Source organism: Triplophysa rosa, linkage group LG22 (assembly GCF_024868665.1).
Source record: "Triplophysa rosa linkage group LG22, Trosa_1v2, whole genome shotgun sequence".
Classification (NCBI taxonomy): Eukaryota; Metazoa; Chordata; class Actinopteri; order Cypriniformes; family Nemacheilidae; genus Triplophysa; species Triplophysa rosa.
The window spans coordinates 11,237,172-11,261,404 of record NC_079911.1 but is presented as its reverse complement, the minus strand read 5'-3'; the positions used below and the strand labels follow the sequence as shown (position 1 = coordinate 11,261,404).

The following is a 24,233-nucleotide window of genomic DNA, read 5'->3' as shown; positions in this document are numbered from 1 at the left end:
TGACCCTTTTTCTGTGAACTATTCCTTTACTTACCCATATTTTTCCCACACTTGAGTAAATGTTCTAAAGCATTTCATTGGTAGTGTTGCTGCTATGTGATACACATGATCACAATTCAGTTGTTTTTTTAGTAGTGTTTAGTGTACAGTGTGTAACCACAGGCTCTCATTCATCTCCTGATTTAAATTACTGTAACAAGCAAAGGCTACCTGTACAATCACTGATTTTCTCAGGCTCCAAAAAACCTCAGAGTTCACCTCAGATAGCCGAGACAAACCATCTGCCAAAACCACATCAAAAAAGAGTGACCAATAGACAGTATTATCCTCAGCCTAATAGAGAAACACCAAATATGGCCTGGTTGTTTTTACTCTTTAAATACAAACGATATTTGTATTTGTATTTGCAGAAACTGTAGTAATTGTACATCTTTGTTTTATATGAGCTTGAGAAGCTTTGGGTTCTATTTATGATGTTAATGTAAAGTTCTAGATTTGAAAACGTAGACTCCCTCTGAGAACAAACCTTCTTTTATTGTGGAGAGAAATGTGTGTAAGGGAGAAAGTGAGAGAGATGGTTTTTATACAGAGTTTTGTTCATTGTGGTTCTTTGCTAGAACAGCAGCTTGATGTTCACTCAAAAGGACGTTTCCTGCTCTCGCTATTGTGGTCGGAAATGGAAAATTCAAAAAGGATTGATTGTTGCATTGCTAAGATCATCTGTATCCTGTACTGTAGAACCAAGTCTCTATAGTATTGTTGTACAACATAAGATTCAGTGATTTACTAATTATGTATACATATGTAAACCCATTTAAATAAGTTTAAAAAAATAAGTTATAAAAACCTTTTATACCTCAATACCACCTGAATACAATGTTCCAATAACTTCTAAAACATTTTATTTTAGGAGTGGTCCAAACAAGGTTGTCTTTACCTACATTTTTATTATGGTATCTAATGCGTCTTAGTTTCACGATTTAAGTGGTGCATAGCCTATTTAAACATTTGCTTGACTGTGGAATTTGTTTTCTTATAGGCTACATTTGACAATTTTTATTAGTATTTTGTGCTTATTAATTGTTATTAGTTTTCAAGCAAGATTTTGCTGCGAATTACGTTAAATCAGTGCAAGGTTTTTTACATTATTAGTAGCATCTTTTTTATAGAAAGAAATGGTGGGTGAGAAGGAATTCGTTTCACAAATGTACACACAACAAACTAAAAAATATGGCAAGCGATTACAAGCAAACTTCTTAGACTCTTAATTCAAATTCTAACAAAGCTTTTTCATTAACATTTCTCATTTTAATAAAGGTATATCTCCAGCTATAAAGAGATGACTGTGAGTGCTTCATGACACAATGTTGTGTTGTGAACGTTTGCAACGAATAAGGTAGCCGCCACATTTCCTGTTTGTAACCGAAAACGTCTGAAGACGACAAAAATAGCAGCAACACTCGTGCACTTCTTCTTGAACATGCTCACGTACAGGTGAAGGATTTTATCACACAAGGCATTTAACGGACCTGACCTGAAAAACAAGATGTCAGGTATGTAAATGTAAAAGTAAATGTTTGTTTGTTTTGACTGCTGACGGTATACAATCTATTGTATTTCAGTTATTTTGTTATCTCGTTATGGTGTTATTGTGTAATGGCAGACTAAAAGGTTTTTAAAATATTGTATATCGTATAATATTGTATTATATTGTATATAATGTACTGTATATCATTGATTTTTGTGGTAAAACAGAAAATGGAGCATGGTTAATCCTTAAATACTGTGTGATATTAAAGTATAAAATGAAGTTCAAGATCTGCACAAAACAGTGAAAACACACATTTAAACTGATCCAGTATTAGAGAAGTGTGTGAATGATTTTTGAAAGTAGTGATTAGTGTTTAAATGATTTGTGCTACTGACAAAATCTGAGACATTTAAATTTACAAGTGTATTATTTATCACACTTATTTATCATGTGCATGTAACATTATTTACATAACATAAAAAAATTAAGACTAATTTTATTAGAAAATGATGAGAAAGGAAATCAAAATAACTTGACCAAAATGTCTCTCTGTTTTTGTTCATTTTTGTTTGATTATATTCTGGACAAAATATTGAAATGATTATATACAAAATGGTAAGATAAATAATAGGCATGATTTGATGAGAATTAACTGATCTGCCGTTTAATTCTCTCTTTAGATCCGTGCATACCTTATTATGTGACCATTACCCTGACTTCTGTTGCACTGCTGATATCTGTGGGTTTAAACGTTGTATTATATTTATTAAGAAGACAGAATAGATATAATACAGGTATGCTCCACACAATTCAATTGTTGTGAAATCTTAAAGTTTTAAAACTACATATGTACAATTGTACATTTGTAAAATTGTTAAAACATTTTTTATCTTTTTATCCTTAGCAAATGAAAACCTGTTCGCATATGGAGAGGAGCCATTCCGTCGAAATTCGGTGCATTCAGATAGGTGACGATAAGCAGACCTGCAGTGAATTTTATAAATGCTGCATCTTGACAAAACCTGCTTCATAAAAAATGTTTTGATTTGACATAGTACACAATAATCCTATTTCACAGCCAAACCTTTTTAAATACATTTCGGTCAACTGTCCTGCAGGTTTGAGGATGACGAGATGGAAAGACAGGAAAATCCGATTTATGGGAATATCTGTTTAGAAGTAGGAGGTGGGTTTATCTTACAAACACATAAAAGCCTTTCGTCTCTAATTGATATAATTTGTCAGATAAGGCTGAACATGGCACCTTTCAAATAGTGACATTTCGAATTAGACGGATACAGCTTTAAAAATGCAGCAAGAGGAACAATGGTATTTATTTAATGTTTTTCTGGTTCTGCAGGATCTTATGGGATGTCTGAGGAAATGTGCTATGAACAAATGTCACAAGCAAGCACATCAAAAAAGGTTTTAAAGGTATGGTCTTCTTGCAAATGACTTGGAAAATTGTCTGATTTGTCCTATTTTGAATATAATTCAAGTCTTGATTTCAATAGTCAACATTTTTGTGTCCCTTTTTCATAAATTACACATCATACCAATGTAGAGAGTAGTATCTTAAATATCTTTAATATGTCTTTAAAAAAAATGAGTTCTCCCGTTAACTAAAACAGGACCTTCAAAAACAACAAATAAAAAATGCCCTTTCATTTTTTATATCGCTGCTGTCCTTCTGAAACCTTGTCCGTATTTTGTGATTTGTGAAATCATTATTATTAGTTACCCTTTATGTTTGACACTGGGTTTTGCAAATATCTTTCCAATAAAAGTATTAAAAAGTCCTTGTCAACTTTAACTTAAAAAGTACAGTGTTTTTTCCATTCCCTGAAAAACAGCAAATTTGGACATCCAAGGTTTTGGAAGGACAGCGACAATATTTTTCATTTATTTGTCTTTTTTTTCAAATTGTTTATTAGATGCTGACAAACCACCCATTATGTTTATACATAAAAATTTTGTGTGCAATGTGTTGACAACGTGTAACCATGCTTTATGTACAGTAACTATTCAAAGATGCAGCAACGCAAACACATTCTTTATTGCTTCTTGCATGATTTGTTATTACTTCCAACCCTGGACAAATAACCCTAATATCAGAAAGCAATAATATACCAAACATACAGAACTGTATTATATGAGAAGTTGAGAACTGCATTACCTCATGAGAATGGATTTCAGTGTATTTCAAAGCATCAGCAGAGGGCCCTGTGTGAAAATACAAATGAAAACTATTTTAAGCATGCCCTCCCACATATTTTATAGATAGCATGCCTGTGTGTAGAAACAGAGCTTTAATGAATGCACCTGTGGTCAGAGATCTCAGACCACTGTGCAACAGTAAATGCGTCAAAGGCATCATGCTTACACCACATTAATAACACTAGCATTGATCTGCACACGCAAATGAAAGTTTTAGTTGCAAAAAGTTTAACATGGCATTGTGTGATTAAAATTTTGACAGTTGTTTGCCAATATGCTTAAATCACAGATACAGGACATTGGGTAACACTTACAATAAGGTTGTTTTTGTTAACAATTTTTATGCATTAGCTATCATGAACTAACAATACTTCTACAACATTTATTCATCATTTTAGCATTTACTAATATATTTTTGAAATCAAACGTTGTCACTGTTACCATTAATGCACCATGAACTAACACGAAAAACTGTATTGACATTAACTAACATTAACATGGATTAATACATACTGAAAAACTATATTGCTCAATGTTAGTTCATGAACTAATGTTAAGAAATACAATCTTATTGTAAAATGTTACCGGATATTGTAATGTCAGGCAGTGTGTGGCGATAAGAAATCTATTTTGTATTGCGTAATTTACTCCGAAATGCATTCAAAGGCCTTTTTTGTAATTTAACCTGAATACTGAGACACGGCTTTAAGTAATGTTTGTGGGGTTTTTAAAAAGTTCAAGATGAAAATTACTGCTGGAAAAAAAGTACTGTATTTCCTTTATGTGACTATTTTAATACCTTTAGAATATTTTTCTCTGCTACATTAAAACTGTTACGCTCTTAAAAATAAAGGTTCCTATCTGTTCTTTGTCAGGCTGTATGATATACATATGAACCTTTCTATAGTGTAAAGATATTACAGAAAGAAAGAAATGGCCTTTGACTAAAAGATTTTTGTGGAACCAAAAATGGTTCTTTAATGGCATTCCTCAAAGAGCCTTTGTAGCACTATTATTTTAAGTGTGTATATAACAATAAAAAAGATTATGATATAGTATGTCTTTGTCCCATAGGTCGAGCATGGTGATGTGTCCTACGCTTCTCTGGATCTGACAGTCAATAAAAAGCGTAGGAAGAAACGGAAGTTCCAAAAACAGGCTCAGACCTACCAAGCCCAGACACATTCACAACCTGCTTCTCTGCAAAACTGCCAGGACCAGGATACCGAAGTTGATGACACCCTCCCGTCTCGAACCAGCAGCCTCATGGTTTCACGCCATAGCATCTACCTCAACAGCCATCAAGTAGCCCTGGAGGCTGAGGAGAGAGAGAGGGGGAGAGAGAGGGAGACAGATGAAAACGAAGAGAGAGAGTTTGAGATGAGAATAAATTCGCATGAAGACTTTGATCACTCCCTCGGTAGATCAAGACAAAGTCTAGAAGAGAAGAGTTAACAGTTTGAGAGTAAAGAAACTTTTGCATCCTCAAAGATGAAACACAGCAGACTGTGGGTGGAACTGTCAACAGCTCAGATATTACAAATAAGAAAAGGTCACAGGTCTTTTGCACTTGATGACAAGTGAGAAAATTCTTCTATCAGTCTTTGCAAAAGCGTGCAGAGATGAGCGAGTATTTCTTTGAGGTTGTGTTAATAATAGAGTTCACCACATTTAACTAGTTTTTGTTATTGTTGCATTTGGAAACTTTTTGCTGGTCTATGATGCTGCTGGCCTATACTTAACGTTAACAAAATTATTTATCTGGTTATTTCATACTTAAAAAACAAAGACTGAGAATAAATTGAAGATAGATTAATGGTTTATTAAATTCACTGGTAATTTGGTGAACCTGTAAAAAGAAAACAGTGGCTTTTATAATCTATAATTATAAACAGAGTTGAAATGACATCATGTGATTTGGTTGCTTTGTTGTTATATTAAAGTTTTTATGATTTGTTTCTTTGCTGTCGTTTTGCCTTTAAAGGAATTTAGATTTGAAGTTATTGCAACAATGAACCAAGATAACCACTGTTTCAGATAAAATATTAGTGACAAATTTTCACCCAAGGTCACTACTTACGACAAAAAATGACGTCTTCGATTTGCCATGTAATCTAACAAACTATAACTAAATATACTAAACGTATACATCTAACGTAACTATGTAAAACGTCTATGTACGTTCTATCTAAATAATCTGCAAAAATGTAAGACGTTAATTTGGCGGCGCATCACACTTTGATATGTGACGTGTTTTATCTTAGTTATAATCTTTTACACAAATTTGACAACCTCCTCAGTAGAAAGCTGCGAAAACTATTAACATTGTAGTAGATACAATATTTTCACATCATTGGCATACTCTTGTTTTATCTTAGTTAGTTTGTTGATATGTCAAAATCTGTTTTACAACACAAACATCCGCCAAACTTCCTAATGACGTTGCCATCGCGTGTAGTCACGTGACTGCAAACATGGCCGCGCTCTGTTGAAAGTCACGCGACTGCTCTTTGACATTATTTTGGTCTTACCTGTCAATTTCCTTCGATTCCAGTACATTTAAACATTCCTAAATAGAGATTTCTTTCGGTATATACTGTCAACTGTATACAATGGACCCCGATGGACAACTGCGAAATGTACGTATGACAGACAGCGCCTGCAGCCCTTCTCACGTTTCACCGTGATTTTACAGTCAATTTATTATAAGGCTGGTTCATGTTTTTGCTCTGTTATCTAGTTGCGGGACTTCCTCCTCGTGTACAATCGCATGACGGAAATCTGCTTCCAGCGGTGCACGAGCAATTTCAACTACAGAAATCTGACAATGGATGAGGTACTGTCCAATTCAACAAAATGAATCGTAAAATACAACAATAAGAATAATCAATACACTGGGTCAAATACTAACAAAAGTGGATAGAATTAAATTCGTATTCTTTGTTTTGTTTATTAAAATCTATTGTAAGTTATATATTTAGTGTTTATGTGAGGGTGTAGGCTACTGTACCTAACCTCGGGTTGCTCCAGGAGGGGGTGACACTGTCATAAGTATACTGGAAAATACTAATAAGGCACATTCTAATGGACAGTCTGCTTTTTTCTTATTTACTAAATATTAGTAATGTAAGTCAAAACATTAATGCTATATTAAACACCTCTTACATGCAGATAGAAAAAAGAAAAAAAAAATTTTACCCACTCATGTAAATTAGGGTTAAGCATACACATTTTAAATGTACTTATTTTGTTCTAGGAGCGTTGTGCGGAGCGCTGTGCTGGTAAATTAATAAGGTCAAATCACCGTTTAATGGGCACGTATGTGCAGATGATGCCTGCAATGGTGCAGAAGCGGATGCAAGAGATGGAGAGCAAGGCTGCAGAAGTTGCAAAAGCCGAAGCTGCTGCAGCACAGGGAGGTGCTTCAGCAACGACAGACACACAATCTGTGCCTCTATCAACCCCTGGGATCCCACCAGCATCGCCTCCGCTAGAAATTCTTGAGACTCCTCAAATAGCTTCAACCCCTAATTATCCATCAGAAATAAAGCCATCGCCTTTGGTTTTTGAGCCAGCCACACAAGCATCAGAAACAGCCAAGTTGGCGGCTGGAGTATCTGTGACACAAAATGCACAGTCCTTCACAACTGATTCTTTACAAGGACAAATAACTGTGCCTCCAGTGATGTCAACATCTTCAAGTTCTAGTGTGTCATCACCCGAAGCAGGTGTAGGTTCAGTCTCAAGTGCAGTGGCAGGAGCGGGTCAGAATTCCCAGACACCATCTTGATGTTAATGTGTTGAGAGAGGAAGAGATGACAGATGTTGTTTACACTGCACTGATGAATTTCCCAAAGCATATGCAGTCCAAACATCGTTGAAGCCTTTTAAGACTGCTGACCCCTCTCAGTGGAAAGGGCGCAATATGGAATAAAAATGAATAACCATGTACAGCAGTTTAACAGGAGAGTCTTTTAATAAAAACAAATGATCAAAACTGAATATGTAAGTTTTGCTTTCCTGCAGTATTCTATGTGGTGTATTTTCAAAAGCTCTGAGCATATTTTGAAGATTTTTTTCAATCAAGGTTTGTCCTCATCACTGCTTGATTATTATTTTCAAGCTGTCAACTAAAAAGGGAAAATATTGTTTGTAATACATAAAACAGAAATCAATGCTTTTTAGGAAGCATAAAGACAGCTTAAGACATTAGATCATATAAGATATGGCTACATATTGTTATGGTAATTATAGCATACTTACACTTCAGTAAAAAATATGGATTTGCAATATCACGTTCAAACAGTATAAAATGCTTTCAGACACTTTGTGTTATTTTAAGTATTGCTTTGATTGCAGTGGTAGATACTCCTCCAAAAATACTATTATTCATTCTCAAGCCATTCAAAATCTGTATATGACTCCTTTCTGTGGAACACAAATGAAGATATTTTGTAAATATCTTGGTGACTTGTGTTCATACAATGGGGGCAAATTTTGTTGCAAATTTGGGTAAACAACGTTTTTCGCAATATCTTCTATTGTGTTCTTCAGAAGAAAGAAGGTCATACAGGTTTGTAATGGGAGTGAATAAATGATTAAATTAATTTTATTTTGTCTGAATTATCCCTTTAATCGTACACAAACACTAAAAAAGCCCTGCAATATCTTTAAGATGGTCTGACAGGGTCATGTACCTGTATTGTTTTCTGTTTTGTCAATGTCTCCTATATTACTATATATTACTAATACTCGTATTAAATTAATGTATAGTATGTGAACTATTAAAAGGCTAGCTTTAGGCATGATGGAGTGAAAAAAATCGTGTCCCCTGGGCATGTTTTCTTCACTCGCCGCCAGAGGGCGCTGCAGTGATGTTCTCTGTTGGGAATGAGTATGTGTCTCGGCGGGTGGCGTAGATCACACACTTGAGCTGTACTGTAGTAGGGTGTGGACTTTTGAAGAGTGTGGGTTCGGACTGTCCCAGTCAATACCATCGGTCCAGCTGAAAGTGGCCATATAAACAGGTAATGGTGGTTATTATGATTGATATGGCATGAGGAAAAACTGAACCGTCTGTCGACCGTAACGGTGGGCGTATATGACGGCTAACAGCGTTAGCGCATTAGCTCGGTGGGGGTAAACTATGGATAATTGCTCATAAATAGCGTGTATAATGAAAAAGAGTTTATTGTGCATGGATAGGTTCATTTCAAGTCGTACTGTGTTTGTTTCTAACAGTTTTTCCACAGTTTGCGGTCTTTTAGCCTCTCTTTTGACTTGACTCTCTGTTAGCTGCTTGGCTAATGTCATAATCACTCCTCTGAGAACAGTGAGTGTCTGTCTCTCTCTCTCTTTGCCTGTCTGTCAGTTTGACCATTTAGTATACATTGTTTGTCTCTCTCTCTCACCTGTCCATTTATTATACTTCTTTTCTGTCGGTCTTCCTGAGTATATAACTGTCTGTCTGAACACCAACTTGAGAATCTTGTTATCTGTCTGTTTAAACAGCTGTCTTTCTCTCTCTGAACACGTACCTGTCTGTCATTCTGTTTGTATATACATGTATGTTATTTTCCTATCTGTTTGTGTTTGAACATATGTCGGTCTGTCTGCGTATCTATCTTTCTCTCTCTGTCTGTTATTCTGTATCTCTATTTTACACCTTTGTTTGACATAAACCTATTTGTCTGACCTGTCTGTCTGAACTGACGGTATAACTTTCTAAATATAGACACATGCATCATTTTTTTCATATTTCTGTGTCTCCACATTATTATGTTCAACGTTTACTTTCTTTATTATTCAATCATATTTTATTCGATTAAATCACCTTTAGCTGGATGGTAACCTGTCAAATCATAATTTGTAAATGAACACATTTTGCCTCCATATTTGCTCTTTGTTTTTTACAAAATCTCTTCAGAATCTCAACACAACACTCAGCAAGTATATACAATGCTGAACAGTTCATAACAGAGATAGCTTTAGGGTATTTAAAATGCTTTTCATTTTGTTTTTAATAGAAGTGACATCCTGTTTCTTTTATTTCCCTGGTTGAACTTTGTTTGTACAGACATGCACCACGATGTTGCTTTTAAGTGTGTGACAGGTTTTTGCAAAGACCTAAAGTGTGATTTAGAGTGATGTCAGGTAACATTAAGGATACACTGTCCTGGCAGAAAGCTGTTTTGGTCTCCGCGAGGGAGTGTTTTCTCAGTTCAGAAAGAAATTTGTGTTTAACAGGCTGAGACCTGCGAGATTGCTTTGCTTAGTCAACATCAATCAATGAGCAACCATTTGCACTCTTTGTTTAAGATTGTATTGAATTAATGGAATAGTTCGCATAAAATAAAAAAATATATCATCATTTACTCTCTATCATGTCAGTCTATTTAAACATGAATGGAGACTGAGATGATAATGCATGTGTCATATTGACTGAGTCTGACTACTATTAGGACTGTGCCATCTTTCTGCGTCACTATCAATTGTCAATGCAAAGCAGAAACTATAATATTTCTTATAGACCTCCTATTGATTTCTATGTTAAAACAATAACTATAACATGCATAAATGTATATCAGGTTTGAAATTATATGAAGGTAATAACAAGAATGTTTAGGGTACGTAAAAGTGATCACCATTCCCTAATGACTTAGATAGTTACACTTAGCTTTCATCCGCTTGTCTTTGCAGCGCAGACACCAGACGCTTACCCCGAGGTTACAAAGAGGCTTTCCCGTTGCACCCTTCCCTTGGCTGGATGTTCTGGCATCCCCGGACTCTTATTTTCCGGATACAGCTGCATCAGTCGTCTCTCCCAGGACGCTCCTGGTAAGGGACGAACGACTCCGCTTGTGCGAGAAGAGAGAGAGTTTTCAGATGGATGACATATTCACGCAGTGCCGCGAAGGAAACGCGGTAGCCGTCCGCCTGTGGTTAGACAACACTGAGAATGACCTTAACCAAGGGTGAGTGGATTGTGCAGCATGTGTGTACAAGTATGTCATTTAGCATTCAATTAGTTGATGTTGTTGCTATGGTGATTGCTGTGGCTTTTGCTGTTAAGCCTGTTAAAGGGGTCATATGGTGCGAACACGTGTTTTTCTGTGTCTTTGGTGTGTTATAAGTTGCCCATGCATGTGTTAGACACTTAAAATTACACAAATTAAAGTGTCGGAACAAAAGATGCATTCTACCTAAAAGCGAATGCTCACCCAGACCTGCCTGAAACGCCTCGTGTAACCACACCCCCACAAATCCAAGACAGTTTGTGGTATGATTTGACTAAGACCGCCCAAATGTACAGTATGCGCAAGTCAGAGCTGTCAGTACAATTGCTTTGGAACCTGATGTTCCAAATATGGTAAGAGGCGTTACATTTCCTTCACACGCTTGCAGTATTTGACCAATCACTGCACACTGGTGAACTGGCCAATCATAGCACACCTCGCTTTTCAGAGCGATGAGCTTTGTTAAAAATCAGCTCGTTTCAGAGAGGCGGAGCAAAGAGGAGATACAAACATGCACGGTATGTGGAAAATACAGTGTTTTTGAACCTTAAATCGTGTGTACACATTGCATTACATCTAAAACAAACGATAATATTCGTTTTAGCCATGTCATGTGACTCCTTTAAGACTTTCATGGTTGCCTTTTGGTGGTTTTGTAGAATCTTGGTTGAGGTAGTGTTCTGTTGTGTGGTTTATTGCTAAAATTAAAAGTACAGAAGTGCCAGAACATCATCATTTTGCTAGTTTCGGACTTAAGCTGAGTGACAATGTGCTGCTGTTCATGGAGTGAAGCGTAAAAGTGAATTTGTTGATGCAAATTTGTATAGCCACAATTTCTCATGCTTTTTGATAAAGTTTAAGAATCGAATTAAAGCATTGCCTGTTGTGTTATCTTCCTTCATCCGGTGTCTAATGCAAACACAAACTTCTGCTATATGTGTGACATGAAATACAGAGACACGCCCCCTCCAAACTTTGGAAAATTACCTGTTTAATGTTGTAAAGCGTTCTGTTTATGGACTTGCACAGGAACAACTTCTGTCATGCCTTGTCCTTTGTTTTAGCCCTAACACGTCTTTATCTCTCTTCAAATCCCTGGGCACAGTAGAACATTGACTCTCAGTAAGACCATGAGGGTAGATTTGATCAAAATTCATCTGCGTTGTGGATTTCATTCAGTTATTTGGCTGTGGCATTATAAACAGTTCATGATTTGATAGTTTTGTATTGCATTGCATTTTAATAACCTCATTTTAAGTATTATAAGGGTTTTATATTTTTAATAGTGGTGGAATCTTCGAGCACTTAAAGGGATAGTTCACCCAAAAATGAATTTTCTGTTATCATTTACTCACCCCTTTGAAATGACATTGTGGGTAAGTAAACGATGAAAACAATTTCATTTTGGGGTGAACTATCTCTTTAAAGATTTGATTCTGATTTTGTGAGTAATGATTTGATTCAAAAACAATTCTTAATCTACTTTTTATATCATTAATTCTTCTGCTGTTTTAACTCATTTGACAGTTTGTGTATAACAATATTATGATGTAAAACATGACAAGATTTCTTTCATTGCTTTCATTTTATTAACAACGTTGTACTTTTTTGCTCTTAACAAAACAAGAAAAGACTATACAATTCAATAGGTGTCTCAATCCAAAACGAGTATGTTATTTAAAAAGTATTCTCTTTAACTGTAAATAATGTTTTGTTGAGTTTCAAAAAATGTTCAGATGTTCTATCACAAATGTTCTTGTTATAGAGCCTTTTAAAGAGTACATTCCTCAATATTTTTAAGGGCTTATTTTGGTTTATGGAGTGTCCTACAACAAGTTTATGTACATACATGATGTAAAAATACTATTATTTCGTAATAATAAGCAGTTTTTATTACCTTACTTCTTGACTGACTCTCAAATGATTCGTTCCGCGATTCATCTGTGTAATCTCCGCCTTTCCGCCAGCGTAGTCTGATCTGATTGGTCAGATAGTGTAGTCTGCTGTGATTGGTCAAATGGTCTAGTCTGCTGTGATTGGTCAAACGCGTTCAGCATGTGTCGCAAATGGACCGCCTATCATTACTACTGTATTACGGTTTGCAGGTGGTTGGATATTAACAGTGTATAGAGAGAGATGGCATCGATTTTACCTTACCAGTTCGAGCCCGAGTCTTGACGAATCATTCTTTAATCCTTATACAGATGCCAGTAAGAAAAAGGACTGTTTTAGACACTTCTCTTGTAACAGTTAGTTATCACGGCATACAGTGTACGGTGTTCGTATCTTCAGATGTTATTATAACTATAGTACACCACGCAGTTCTTGAAATAAAGACTTTGTGAGTTAATATGGTTGAACACTTACATTAGCGCAATGAGTTTATAGCTAACGTTAGGTAAACAAACAGTAACAACCCCAAAAATAACGGTAACGTTAGCTAAACACAGACATGAGATAACGTCACACAAATTTAATTTTAAGTAAAGACAAAAATAAAGAGTCACACTTACAGGTTGTGATTCGGTGGAGCTTACAGGTCCAAATAAAGTTGGTTTTGCAACATCTTTTAAGGAAAGACGTTTAATGTATCCTGCAGTAAAGGCGCCAAGATTGATGAAGCAATCTTCGGTAAAATGACGCGCGCAAAGTAAAACGTTCGGTTTATACTCCTTTGGTGTCGTTTGAAAAATAAATAGTAACCATTTTTTCCTCAGAAGTTCTTCCTTTGGTAGTGAAAATAAGACTGACTTAGTTTCACTACATAGAACACAGCTTCTCTCAGACATGATGCACACATCACGAACGAGCTAGTACAGTGTTTGGGGAGGAGAGAGTTAAGTTTTCGCAGTCAGTCCTAGGCGGGGATTATTTCTAGTGACGTAGATACATTGTGGTTAAAGATTCGGACAGGTCATGACTTGTTCGCGTGATTCAGAGTCGATTACCTTTTTTATAAGCTAATAACTTTGTTATTCGTTCACCTTCGGATTTACAACTTGGCAGATTGCTTACATTCAAACACGGCAAAATTAAACACTTCATGAAATGTATTTTTTATGATCTCGAGGAATGTACTCTTTAACAAAGAATTATATTTAAAACAACGCAGACGAAATCTCAGGCTACCAGTTAATATTTCGAATGATTAAATATTTCTTAACTTTCTGAATGTTATTAATTCATATAATGACAATTAATATTGAACATCAAACTGGTTATGTTTCTTAAAATTTTCTTTATACAGAGCACAAATTCATAGCATTTTTCTGTCATCTTTTGATTGACACTATTATCGGCCCTGATCATTGGCTGTTTTTAAACTATCGGTCGATAGCTAATTATATGTATCTCTCTACTATATGGCTTTAATACATAGCAGTGTTTCCCACAGGATTTTGAGAGACTGTGGCGCTGATGACGTCTCACAAATTAGCATATTTGTGATGTCATCACGTGCGTTTAGTCTAGTGTTGGCACTCGAAATCTGTTTCGCTTTTAATCTCTGATCTATCACAATATATTGTATTTTAAGTTACACAACTGAATGCTATTTTCACATATTATCTGTTCTGTTGTCAGAAATAAAATTTCCCCTCTTTAAATTTTTTTCTCTGATCCTTAATTTCAATAGCAGATATCCCTAAAGTAGCAGATTTAGCAGAAATGTCAAAGCTTGAACTGTGGTGCTGATGTGGTATGTTTTGTCGGTGTATTGTTTACAATTACAACCAGAAACATGTCGTCGTTATTCTGTATACATAATGAATAACATTCCCCGTGTCAAGAACCAGAATTCCAATTGTATCCCTATATGGTGCAAGGAATACACAGAGCTGATCCATGCACCCACTTCAAATACCTTCACCTCTGCCAAGCTCCATCTCACAAGCAGCCTTGGCCTGCCTTCCTAAGCTATTGTAGCTAATATGTCCCAGAACAGCTGGAAAGCACTAAAACCGATGGATTCTTTACGGCAGGGGTTCTGGAAGATAGACCCCCAGGTCCCGTAAGTAATCTGATCCGTACCCTTTCTCTCGCTGTCAGCCACATGAATTATTACTTGGAAGGAATGAGCACTGGAAGAATGGATCGCCGGTGCAGATTCAGCACAGAATCAGCAAATTGAAGGCAGGGGCTAGTTACATTAACAACCCTTTTTTTTACTGCAGATTGTCACATCCGATGCAGATCACTATCCAGGAATTTCCTGTACACTTAACATGGTTGAAGTTGTGATTTTAAAATGATTTGCAAAGGAAATGCTTGACTTTAGCTTACGGGGGAGAAAATGGAAACTCAAAAAGAAGAAAATACCTTGCGTTTTATAGTACTCACGTCGCCTGCTACATGTGACATCTCTACTATAAACAGCATTTGATGCTTTACAATAAATGTGTGCGTAGGAGTAGCAGTCTAACAGAGGAGATGATGTATGTCTAATTTGTGACTCAGAAAGACGGGAGGAGGGAAGAGTCTGGCCTTAAACGAAATGGTTGAGACGAATAGTTTCCATACGATGAGCTCACCAACCAAAGTATGCTGACTTGAGCCATACAAGTTCTCTTATTTTTTCTCTCTCTCTGCTCAACCATCTCACAATGTTTTCCTTTTCCAGAAATAGAAAAACTCCAGCTAAGGGATTTGCTTTTTACTTTTGTCCGCTCACTTTGAGCTGTGTTTAATGGAACTGTTTCGCTGCTGTTTGGAAGATTCTCATGAAATGACCATGAAAAATGGTCTGTGTAATTCATTTCTTCTAAAGGGCCATGTGGAGATTTAGCATGGCTTTAGATGTCATGACCTTACGCGTTTGAGGGAGGAGACAGGAAATAGCAGACATACATGGGTGTTGTTTATGCTGCGTTACAGTGAGATGTCAGTTAGGAAACTGGACTTGAACATATCTACTGATGAAAGGTCTTATCTAGATATATATTATTATATCCTTTATGGAAATGTTGTGACAATTTGGTCATTATTTATTCCCAGTGCATTTATTGAAGTTGAATATAAAGTGATTGGATGTATCTGTCAAACTTTGAAATAAATAAAATAGACCCTATTTATTGTTTTAATCACATTCTTGGTTTATTCAGTACATTAAAGGTGCAGTTTGTAACAATTTTGCAGTAAAAATTCCAAAAACCACTAGGCCAGTGTTATATATTTTGTTTAGTTGAGTACTTATCAAATGTTTCCACCTACTTGTAAATCGTGAGAACATCGCCATTCTAAACAGTGACACGAGGTTGTGCAGTCGCCTGTCAATGGCGTCATATCCGCGTTACCCTTTGTTACCGCTTTTCCTGACATAGAAACCGCATGACAACAGTGTCGTGGACAAATGCGGAAGCAGTGTCTAGCGCTAGTCTAGCAAGCCACTAGCTTGTTTCGAGCAGTCACTTATTTATGGACCACAATTATACGCGACATTTATAAAACTGAATTACTTAACCTCATCGGCTAATATGATTTCTCGTTCCCATCTGATTGATGGCCATCAGCGGTGGAGTTGAAGACAACAGAGCCCATCATTCCTCGCTCCTTCACGTGTCATCAAGCTACACCATTGTTGTTGTTTTGATCGTGCGCCCTCTAGCGGCGGTTTTTACAAACTGTAGCTATAAATTCTAAAAAGTAAATTTAGAAGCTCTTATCAAATATTAAGTGACATTATGGTATTCAAATCAAAATTACGTTAACCAACAGCTGTTTTGATGTTCATTTAGAACTTTTTCAAAATCCAATCAAAGTCTAGTGAATAAAGACCCACCCAACCCCTTCACCCAAGATTTTGAGCAATTTCCTCTGTAGCTTAGTAATATATTTTATAGACCATGTGTTTACATCATTCGTTACTAAATTGTTACTCAGGAAGGAAGTGACACTTTTTTTCATTTCTGATCTCTGTACAGGGATGAAAATGAATCATGATAGAAGAAAAGCAGAAAATGAAAACTGATTGCTTATTTGAGTCTCTCTTTAGCTTTAAAACAAACATTAAACCTGCCATGTCTTTACCTGGTCGAAACGAAAGAACAGAAGCCTGTCAAAAGTAGATTTGCAGTGTTGGAGTACTTAAAATAAAGTTTTGTTCCCTTTTTGACTTCTTGTTTTTTGTTACATTGTATACAAATATAGCGCTTGTACCTCTTTGATGTGTGACTGGAGTTTTGAATGACATTTAAAATGTGTGTGTATAATTTCTACACCATTATCATTACTGCAAAACAATTATGAGAAAATGAATTATGTTAAAGATTTCTCTAAAGTTTCTCTAATATTCAAAACATTATTTATCTACTTTATATGTTCTCTTTGCACCGGGGTAGGAAAAATAATATTTTTTTAATTACACGCTTCAGCTTGAAATGCTTACCAATATCAGGTTTCCCTGTTTAAGTCACTTCTGCGGTCATGTATAAATACGTTTTCCTTTACGTCAACCTGCCCTGCTTCACTAGCCTTTTAACTCTCATGTTGTCAGACTGTGGTGCCTCTTATTTGCTCCATTTCAAAATAACTTTAACATATTGGTGTAGAAATCTAAATTTGGATTTGATACCATCAACAAATACAATCATACAACTAGTTTTAGCCATCTACAGCATGAGATATGGTTTTGTGGAGAGAAGAAAGCCACTATATCAGATATTTTCAACTCTTTGATTGTATGACCGCAAGCTCGAGGCGTAATCCTTCAGCTGTTCGTCAATGTTTACGTTGTCTGGCTTTCGTATGTTTGAAACACTGCTAGTGCAAACTTTCTTTTCTCTCTCTACCTCTGTGTGTGTGTGTCCGTTTCTTAACAGCGTGTGCTACACACCCATACAAGGAAGAGAAACTAAGTTTGTACGAATTGACCACAACGTGCTCACTCAAAAAAAGCCAAGGGGAGTGTGCTGCTAACTGTGGAAGAGAACATGTGGAATATCATTTCCTCTCTTTCCCGATCTTGTTTCCATGGTCCACCATCCGCTCCTTCATTTCTCTCCCGCCGTACTTCTGAGTGATTCGATAAGGGCTAGCGGTGACACTTTAAAACGTTTTTGCTCATCTTTCTCTCGCTCTTTTCATTTCTTTGTTTTAAAATAAACAACATTTTGAACTTCTGAAGGAATGTTGTGCCCCCTTTTTATTTGTATTTTCTACTTCGTGTTTACTTCTCTTTATTATTTTTTCCTTATTGTGTGTGGTCATTTTGCTGAATTTGAACCCTGAGAAAGACTGAGCATTATGTGGTGTAGAGAATGTGCGAGAGTGTAGTTTGCGATGTGTGTGTGGTCTGATCCGGCAGGACCTTGTTTCAACAGCTATCCTAAGTTTAGCCGTGCTACTGGCCAGACTTTACCAAGATACTTCCTACTGTACTGCACACACCCAAAACCTCAAAAAACCAAAAACCTCAGACAAACGCTTTCAAAGCGACTCGCTCCAGGGGGCAGTTGCATTATGAGGTCATTAGCAGAAGCAGTGGTTTTAATAGACGTTAACCATATCTGTTTAAATACGTTACAGTCTCTATGGCAGCACTAATGCACAATGATCTGATTGGTCTGTTGTAACTTGTTACGGTCAACAAGAAGCAACCAAGTTTGTGGTTTTGGAAGGAAATGGGGTCTGTGATCCTGGACTTCTGGAGAAAAAACTGAGGTAGATTGAGCGAGTGAGTGAGAGAGAGAGAGAGAGAGAGAGAGAGAGAGAGAGTGGGTGGAAGGATATACATAATCTAGAGGAAAGGGCTAGTTAACTGCAGTTTATATTTAACTGACTGGAGAGAGCTGTGGAGACAGACAGCTGAGAACAGGAACACTAGCCTGACCGGAGACGGTTTACCACCAACCACAGTGTCAAATGTATCCCTTGATTTAAGAGACAGTTCATCAAAAAACAAACTTCTGTTAAATATTTACTCTTTGGAACTGTTGGGAATCGGGATGGGATTTTCGATTCCCAACCCTACTCTTTGGTTATTTGTCATTTCAAACCTGTATTACTATAAACACAGAAAGACTTTTTTTTTTAAACGGACAGTAATTGAGCTACCTATTTTCTTTTCATTAATGTCTCTCTTTCACAGGGATGACCACGGGTTCAGTCCATTGCACTGGGCGGCACGTGAGGGCCGCTCGGGGGTCGTGGACATGCTCATCATGAGAGGGGCTCGCATCAACGTCATGAACCGCGGGGATGACACGCCCTTGCACCTGGCTGCCAGCCACGGCCACCGCGACATTCTGGCCAAGGTGTGAATAGATTGTAACGGATAAACACTCACACACGCACCTGCATATGAACAACCACAGTAACCAAAACGTTCATGGAAGGTGTAGACAAACACAGGTTGAACACACAGCCACAAACGAGAGCACCTGAAGCTTAACAACGCTTGTAAATGCACACGTGCACAAATCTTAAAGGGATAGTTCACCCAAAAATGAAACTCTTTCATTTACTCAACCTCATGTCATTACAAACCCGTGTGACTTTCTTTCTTCTGCAGAACACAAAAGATGTTTTGAAGAATGCTGGCTATCAAACAACATTGACCCATATCCATTGTATGGACTTAAAATATCTTCTTTTGTGTTCCAACTAACAACAGGAGGGTGAATAAATAATGACAGAATTGAGATTTTTCGGTGAACTATCCCTTTAAACACTCTAACCAAGCGAAAGTCAATTGAAGAGATTTTAAAACGAACTGTTTGTTCTGATCTGTCTGTGTTTCTGGTTTCTAAATTGAGTTTATTTGTTGTCCAGCTGATCCAGTGTAAAGCAGATACAAATGCAGCAAATGAGCACGGCAACACCCCTCTCCATTACGCCTGCTTCTGGGGCCACGACCTGGTCGCTGAGGTTAGTCTACATCGCCCTCTGCTGGAACAAAAGAGAAATTCTAGATATCTTCTCAGTCGTTTGCAGGAAAATGTCCCATTTACTTTTATTGAATGGAAAGAACGGCCAGCACATTCTGCATTTTTGTTGAATTCCATTTTTTACATTAAGCAGAATTATACTGGCATGGATTTGTTTTCAGGATCTGGTCAGTAACGGTGCACAAGTGAGCATCTCCAACAAGTACGGAGAAACTCCTCTGGACAAGGCCAAAGCGCCGCTTGCTGCAAATCTAAGAGGTAACAAATGTCATATGGTGATTCGCATGATAACAGCAAAAGATTTGTTTTGTTTTACCGTGTAAGCTCAGTTTTTTTGTTATAATAGTTTCCAGTTGGCTAAATAATGCTGTCATGTTTGTGAATCAGAGCTGGCAGAGAAACAAGGACAGAACCTGACCAAAGTTCCCTTTAAAGACACTTTCTGGAAGGGAACCACCCGAACGCGACCACGTAAGCACCATCTGATTCTGATTTACGCGTTACTCATTGAGAATGTAGTTGCATCACTGCTCCATAAAATAATATTCAATAATCAAAACTGTTGCATAAAAGGATGAGTTGTATTTTTCTGTATTGTTCCTACAGGTAACGGTACGCTAAACAAACACGCTGGCATAGATTACAAGCAGCTCTCAATGTTGTCCAAGGTCAACGAGAATCATTCTGGAGAGGTGAGCTTGTTTTTTCAAACAAAAGCACTGTAGCTAAACAAAACGTACACTCTTTGGTTTAGAGAAACACTGATGTTTGCTCTCCCTCTGTCAGTTGTGGCAAGGTCGTTGGCAGGGCACAGAGATTGTGATTAAGATGCTTCATGCGCGAGAATGGACTACAAGAAAGAGCCGTGACTTTAACGAGGAGTATCCGAAACTGAGGTGTGGAGTCCGATCCCAATGATGATCCAGCTACATACAATAAATATTTGTTGTTAGCGACTTGATTTATTTCGCATCTTTGAAATGTTTCATTGTTTGTGTGTCTCATGTGCACCTATATCCACCTTTGTGTCCACCTGCTGTGTCTAGAATCTTCTCTCACCCAAATGTGTTACCCGTTTTGGGGGCGTGTCAGTCTCCTCCCGCCCCTCACCCAGTCATAATCACACACTGGATGCCCTATGGCTCTCTCTACAATGTGCTTCATGAGGGCACCAGTGAGTAAATCACACATTACTGTCATGTTTTCATGGAGAAATGTCTGTTTTCCGTGTTATTGAATGTTGTGCTGGGATGTTATTTAAATGCTGGATGAGGCAGTATTGCGCAATTGCGTAACCTCAGGATTTTTTCCTTGGGGTTTTGCCAAAGATAAAAGAGGAAGATCAAGTTCTGCTATTGTTGTGCATCATTTTAGTTCATTTTGTCATCTTCACAACCCTTGTGTCTGTCCCTCACTATCCATGTGTATTTCCCATCCATCCAGATTTTGTTGTGGATCAGACACAGGCTGTGAAGTTTGCTCTGGATATAGCGTGTGGAATGGCTTTCCTGCACACGCTGGAGCCCATGATTCCACGGCATTATCTCAACAGCAAGAGCGTCATGGTGAGGAATAGAAACAAAATCCCATGACAACCACGCGCGGTTATTTTCAAAGACGGGCGAGTTAACCATATGACAATCCAAGTTCACTGTTTGTTTGTTATAACGGTATAAGGAACTGTTGAAGTGAAACTTTTCAAGTAAATTTAGTCTCTGAATAGTTTTGAATTGTTGGTAAGCAACAAGTATATCTAATCTACATGACTTAAAAATCTTATCAAAATCACTATTCAAAGCACTGTACTGCTAACAACAGATTTGTCAACTAGTGCGGATGATATTCTAATAATTGTATTTTGTTGTCATGACACCAGATTGATGATGACATGACTGCTAGGATAAGCATGGCAGATGTGAAGTTCTCTTTCCAGTGTCCAGGCCGGATGTACTCTCCAGCATGGATGGCACCTGAAGGTACTCATTACTCATTCTCTCTCTTTCCTTCTTTCTTCTGTTTCCCAAATCTTGATCTTCTCAATTCCAAATGTCTCAAAGGATTCTAAGTGGACAATAGACTTTGCCTGTTTAAACCAATTTTGCATTGGTACATCAGTCTTATTCCTTTGTCCTTGGTGATCTCAGCCCTGCAGAAGAAGCCAGAGGAGATCAACCGGCGTTCTGCAGACATGTGGAGCTTCGCCGTGTTGCTCTGGGAGCTTGTCACCAGAGAGGTGCCCTTCGCTGACCTCTCCAACATGGAGATTGGCATGAAGGTAAGTCACTAATGTATACCTCTTCTACAGACATTAAGTCTAATGTCACGCACCACTGCTTCCAAGTCCAAACGTTCCATCAGGCGTGATGTAAAACTACCAAATTCCCCTAATTCTAACCTTTATCTCCATAACGAAATTAGACGTACTAGACAGCGATTTACTTTTTACGAATTATTAAAATATTAATGATGGAGATTACGTGAGCTTGGATACTGTAGTTTACACTGAGTTTAATGCGTGATATCAATAAACAGTGCTCTTAAACGGTTGTTTAAATAGTATGTTCTATTGAAATGAATCGCGGCTTGGACCTGGAAACGGTATTCCTATAGCTATATCATTATTTAAAATGACTAGAAATAAATGATGCTATTATAAAATATCTATAATCAATAGCCATGCACACCTTTAAATAAGACCGCATAAGTTGTTTTAAGCAGCATTTTCCTATCTTTGGTTTTTAACCACTAGGTGGCACTAGAGGGACTGCGGCCCACTATCCCACCAGGCATCTCTCCCCACATCTGCAAGCTGATGAAGATCTGCATGAACGAGGATCCTGCCAAGAGACCCAAATTTGACATGATCGTACCCATCCTAGATAAGATGCAAGACAAATGAGCAGACCTGCCGGGACGTCACCAATACCCCCCCCCCCCGAACACTGAGTTCACAGTATTGCCTTAAAAATTCACCACTCACCAAAGTGCTCTAAGCCACTGTAGCCCACTGCTAAAGAAAACCGCTTTATTGAAGCACTGCTGAACGTTTTAAGCCACATCCTCAGTATCTCATGTATTGTTAAATTGTTATATGCAATCATTGAATAACGTCTTGTGTTTTTGCATATGTGTGCATCGGCCTCATTTCTTTTTCTCGTGTTTATGGAACAACATTTGCATCTTTTAAAACCTCTTTTGTAGCCATAAAACAGGAAGCGTGAGTAAGGTGTTGGACTCGGTGAATTTACTGTAAAGTCAGTTTTCAACTAACCACTTCATTTTACGCATCTCCTGCCATTTCTGTCATACATGTCACCTTGATTTTCATTGCGCCAGATGTGCATTCCTCACAGTTAAAGTATTTAATGGCTTTCATCTGTGTTTCCTTCCTTAGGGGCATTTACTAAGGAACAAAGAGATGATCTGTGTATGCAAAAAAGCATGCAACATCAGTTGTTCATATTTAAAAGCATCGTGCTATTGTCTGTTACTTTTTTCCTCTGATTGTCCCTCATAAAACTCTGATGTTTTGCCTGAGATCTGTATGTTTTACATGGATTATAAAATGCAGTGCAATAATAATTATAGCTAATGCCAATTTTATGCCTTATCATGTAACAAATCCAAACCAAAATTGCAAGTGCCCATTGTAACATGTTTGCGTTATCCCTCTCATAGTAGGGAGATGCATTTAATAAAATCTGTTTTGTTAGATGATTCTAGAAGGTACCATAAGCTAAGGGAAGATCCCTTTACAGATGTCACATCAAATGTGAGAACTCCTATGCCGCAGGTTAACATGCATTAAAGATCATATCGCCAAACAGCTCTTTTGTTGACCCCATACAATCATCATATTTACTTGATCCATACAAATGCATGATGTTCTCTTGTGCTATGTCTTGTTTTATTAACTAGCAAGCCTCATGCTTGTGTTTTCTAATTTTCATGTAAATGTTGAGCATGTTAAGTGCTGAAATACATTTGTTAACCCATGTTTTTTTTTGCTTTCTAAACACTACATCTGTTTACTATCTCACTTCTCTGTCACAGTGTTCTTCTGTCAGCTAGCCAGTATGTAGTAGGAAGCCATGAGAAAAGAAATGTGTCTTTGACATGCATAAATATTATTTTTTTCTTTTGTTTTTACCTTTTTAAAAGCCAACAGCTGTAATAACGAAAAACAGACTGATTATCTAACTTATGCTCACTTTTATGTGAAGTTTTTAATGAGATAATATGTGGCTTTATCTTATTATGGAGACTTGGGCTGTTTATATTTTATTCCGTGTAACAAACGTTTACTAAAGGAAAACGAGAACAAAATAAAATGTTTTGGCCATGTGGAATGCATCAGATTATTTATTGATCTATTATTTATTTATCTATCTATGGCTTGATAAATTGGGTGGTTGGTACAAAAATGGAGTGACACGGGTCCTTTTAAAGGGACAGTTCACCCAAAAGTGAAAATTCTGTCATCATTTACTTACCCTCCAGTTGCTCTAAATTTATATAAATTTCAATTTACACAAGCAATTTTTCCTAATATGGTAGTCAATGGTGGCCAAGAACTGTTTGGTTACA

At 37.2% G+C, this 24,233-nt stretch overlaps 3 protein-coding genes across 3 annotated transcripts; all 3 read left to right on the top strand.

The window, feature by feature from the left end:
- Window positions 1–1,283: 1,283 nt before the first annotated feature.
- LOC130546155 (uncharacterized) lies at window positions 1,284–5,203 on the top strand. Its single transcript, XM_057321273.1, has 6 exons — window positions 1,284–1,553; window positions 2,212–2,325; window positions 2,436–2,499; window positions 2,650–2,717; window positions 2,892–2,965; window positions 4,823–5,203. The coding sequence occupies exons 1-6, from the start codon at window positions 1,547–1,549 to the stop codon at window positions 5,201–5,203; spliced, it is 708 nt and encodes a 235-aa protein (XP_057177256.1). The 5' UTR covers window positions 1,284–1,546.
- Window positions 5,204–6,214: 1,011 nt separating this feature from the next.
- On the top strand, window positions 6,215–7,805 carry timm10b (translocase of inner mitochondrial membrane 10 homolog B (yeast)). The gene is made up of 3 exons (XM_057321274.1): window positions 6,215–6,387; window positions 6,489–6,584; window positions 7,005–7,805. The coding sequence occupies exons 1-3, from the start codon at window positions 6,361–6,363 to the stop codon at window positions 7,536–7,538; spliced, it is 657 nt and encodes a 218-aa protein (XP_057177257.1). The 5' UTR covers window positions 6,215–6,360; the 3' UTR covers window positions 7,539–7,805.
- An 836-nt stretch (window positions 7,806–8,641) lies between these two features.
- ilk (integrin-linked kinase) lies at window positions 8,642–23,995 on the top strand. Its single transcript, XM_057321733.1, has 13 exons — window positions 8,642–8,775; window positions 10,448–10,722; window positions 18,848–19,013; window positions 19,531–19,626; window positions 19,808–19,904; window positions 20,034–20,117; window positions 20,253–20,338; window positions 20,433–20,542; window positions 20,693–20,820; window positions 21,090–21,211; window positions 21,523–21,622; window positions 21,791–21,921; window positions 22,396–23,995. Exons 2-13 carry the CDS (start codon window positions 10,634–10,636, stop codon window positions 22,543–22,545), a joined length of 1,359 nt encoding a protein of 452 aa, XP_057177716.1. The 5' UTR covers window positions 8,642–8,775; window positions 10,448–10,633; the 3' UTR covers window positions 22,546–23,995.
- The last annotated feature ends 238 nt before the right edge of the window (window positions 23,996–24,233 follow it).

Excerpts from the sequence above, each read along its gene's own strand:
- timm10b (XM_057321274.1), top strand. The coding sequence starts at position 6,361 with ATGGACCCCGATGGACAACTGCGAAAT. Across the intron at positions 6,388-6,488 it reads CCGATGGACAACTGCGAAAT|TTGCGGGACTTCCTCCTCGT; the intron begins GTACGTATGACA and ends TCTGTTATCTAG. Across the intron at positions 6,585-7,004 it reads GAAATCTGACAATGGATGAG|GAGCGTTGTGCGGAGCGCTG; the intron begins GTACTGTCCAAT and ends ATTTTGTTCTAG.
- ilk (XM_057321733.1), top strand. The coding sequence starts at position 10,634 with ATGGATGACATATTCACGCAGTGCCGCGAAGGAAACGCGGTAGCCGTC. Across the intron at positions 19,905-20,033 it reads GCTTGCTGCAAATCTAAGAG|AGCTGGCAGAGAAACAAGGA; the intron begins GTAACAAATGTC and ends TTTGTGAATCAG. Across the intron at positions 21,922-22,395 it reads ACATGGAGATTGGCATGAAG|GTGGCACTAGAGGGACTGCG; the intron begins GTAAGTCACTAA and ends TTTAACCACTAG.
- LOC130546155 (XM_057321273.1), top strand. Across the intron at positions 2,326-2,435 it reads ACAGAATAGATATAATACAG|CAAATGAAAACCTGTTCGCA; the intron begins GTATGCTCCACA and ends TTTTATCCTTAG. Across the intron at positions 2,966-4,822 it reads CATCAAAAAAGGTTTTAAAG|GTCGAGCATGGTGATGTGTC; the intron begins GTATGGTCTTCT and ends TTTGTCCCATAG.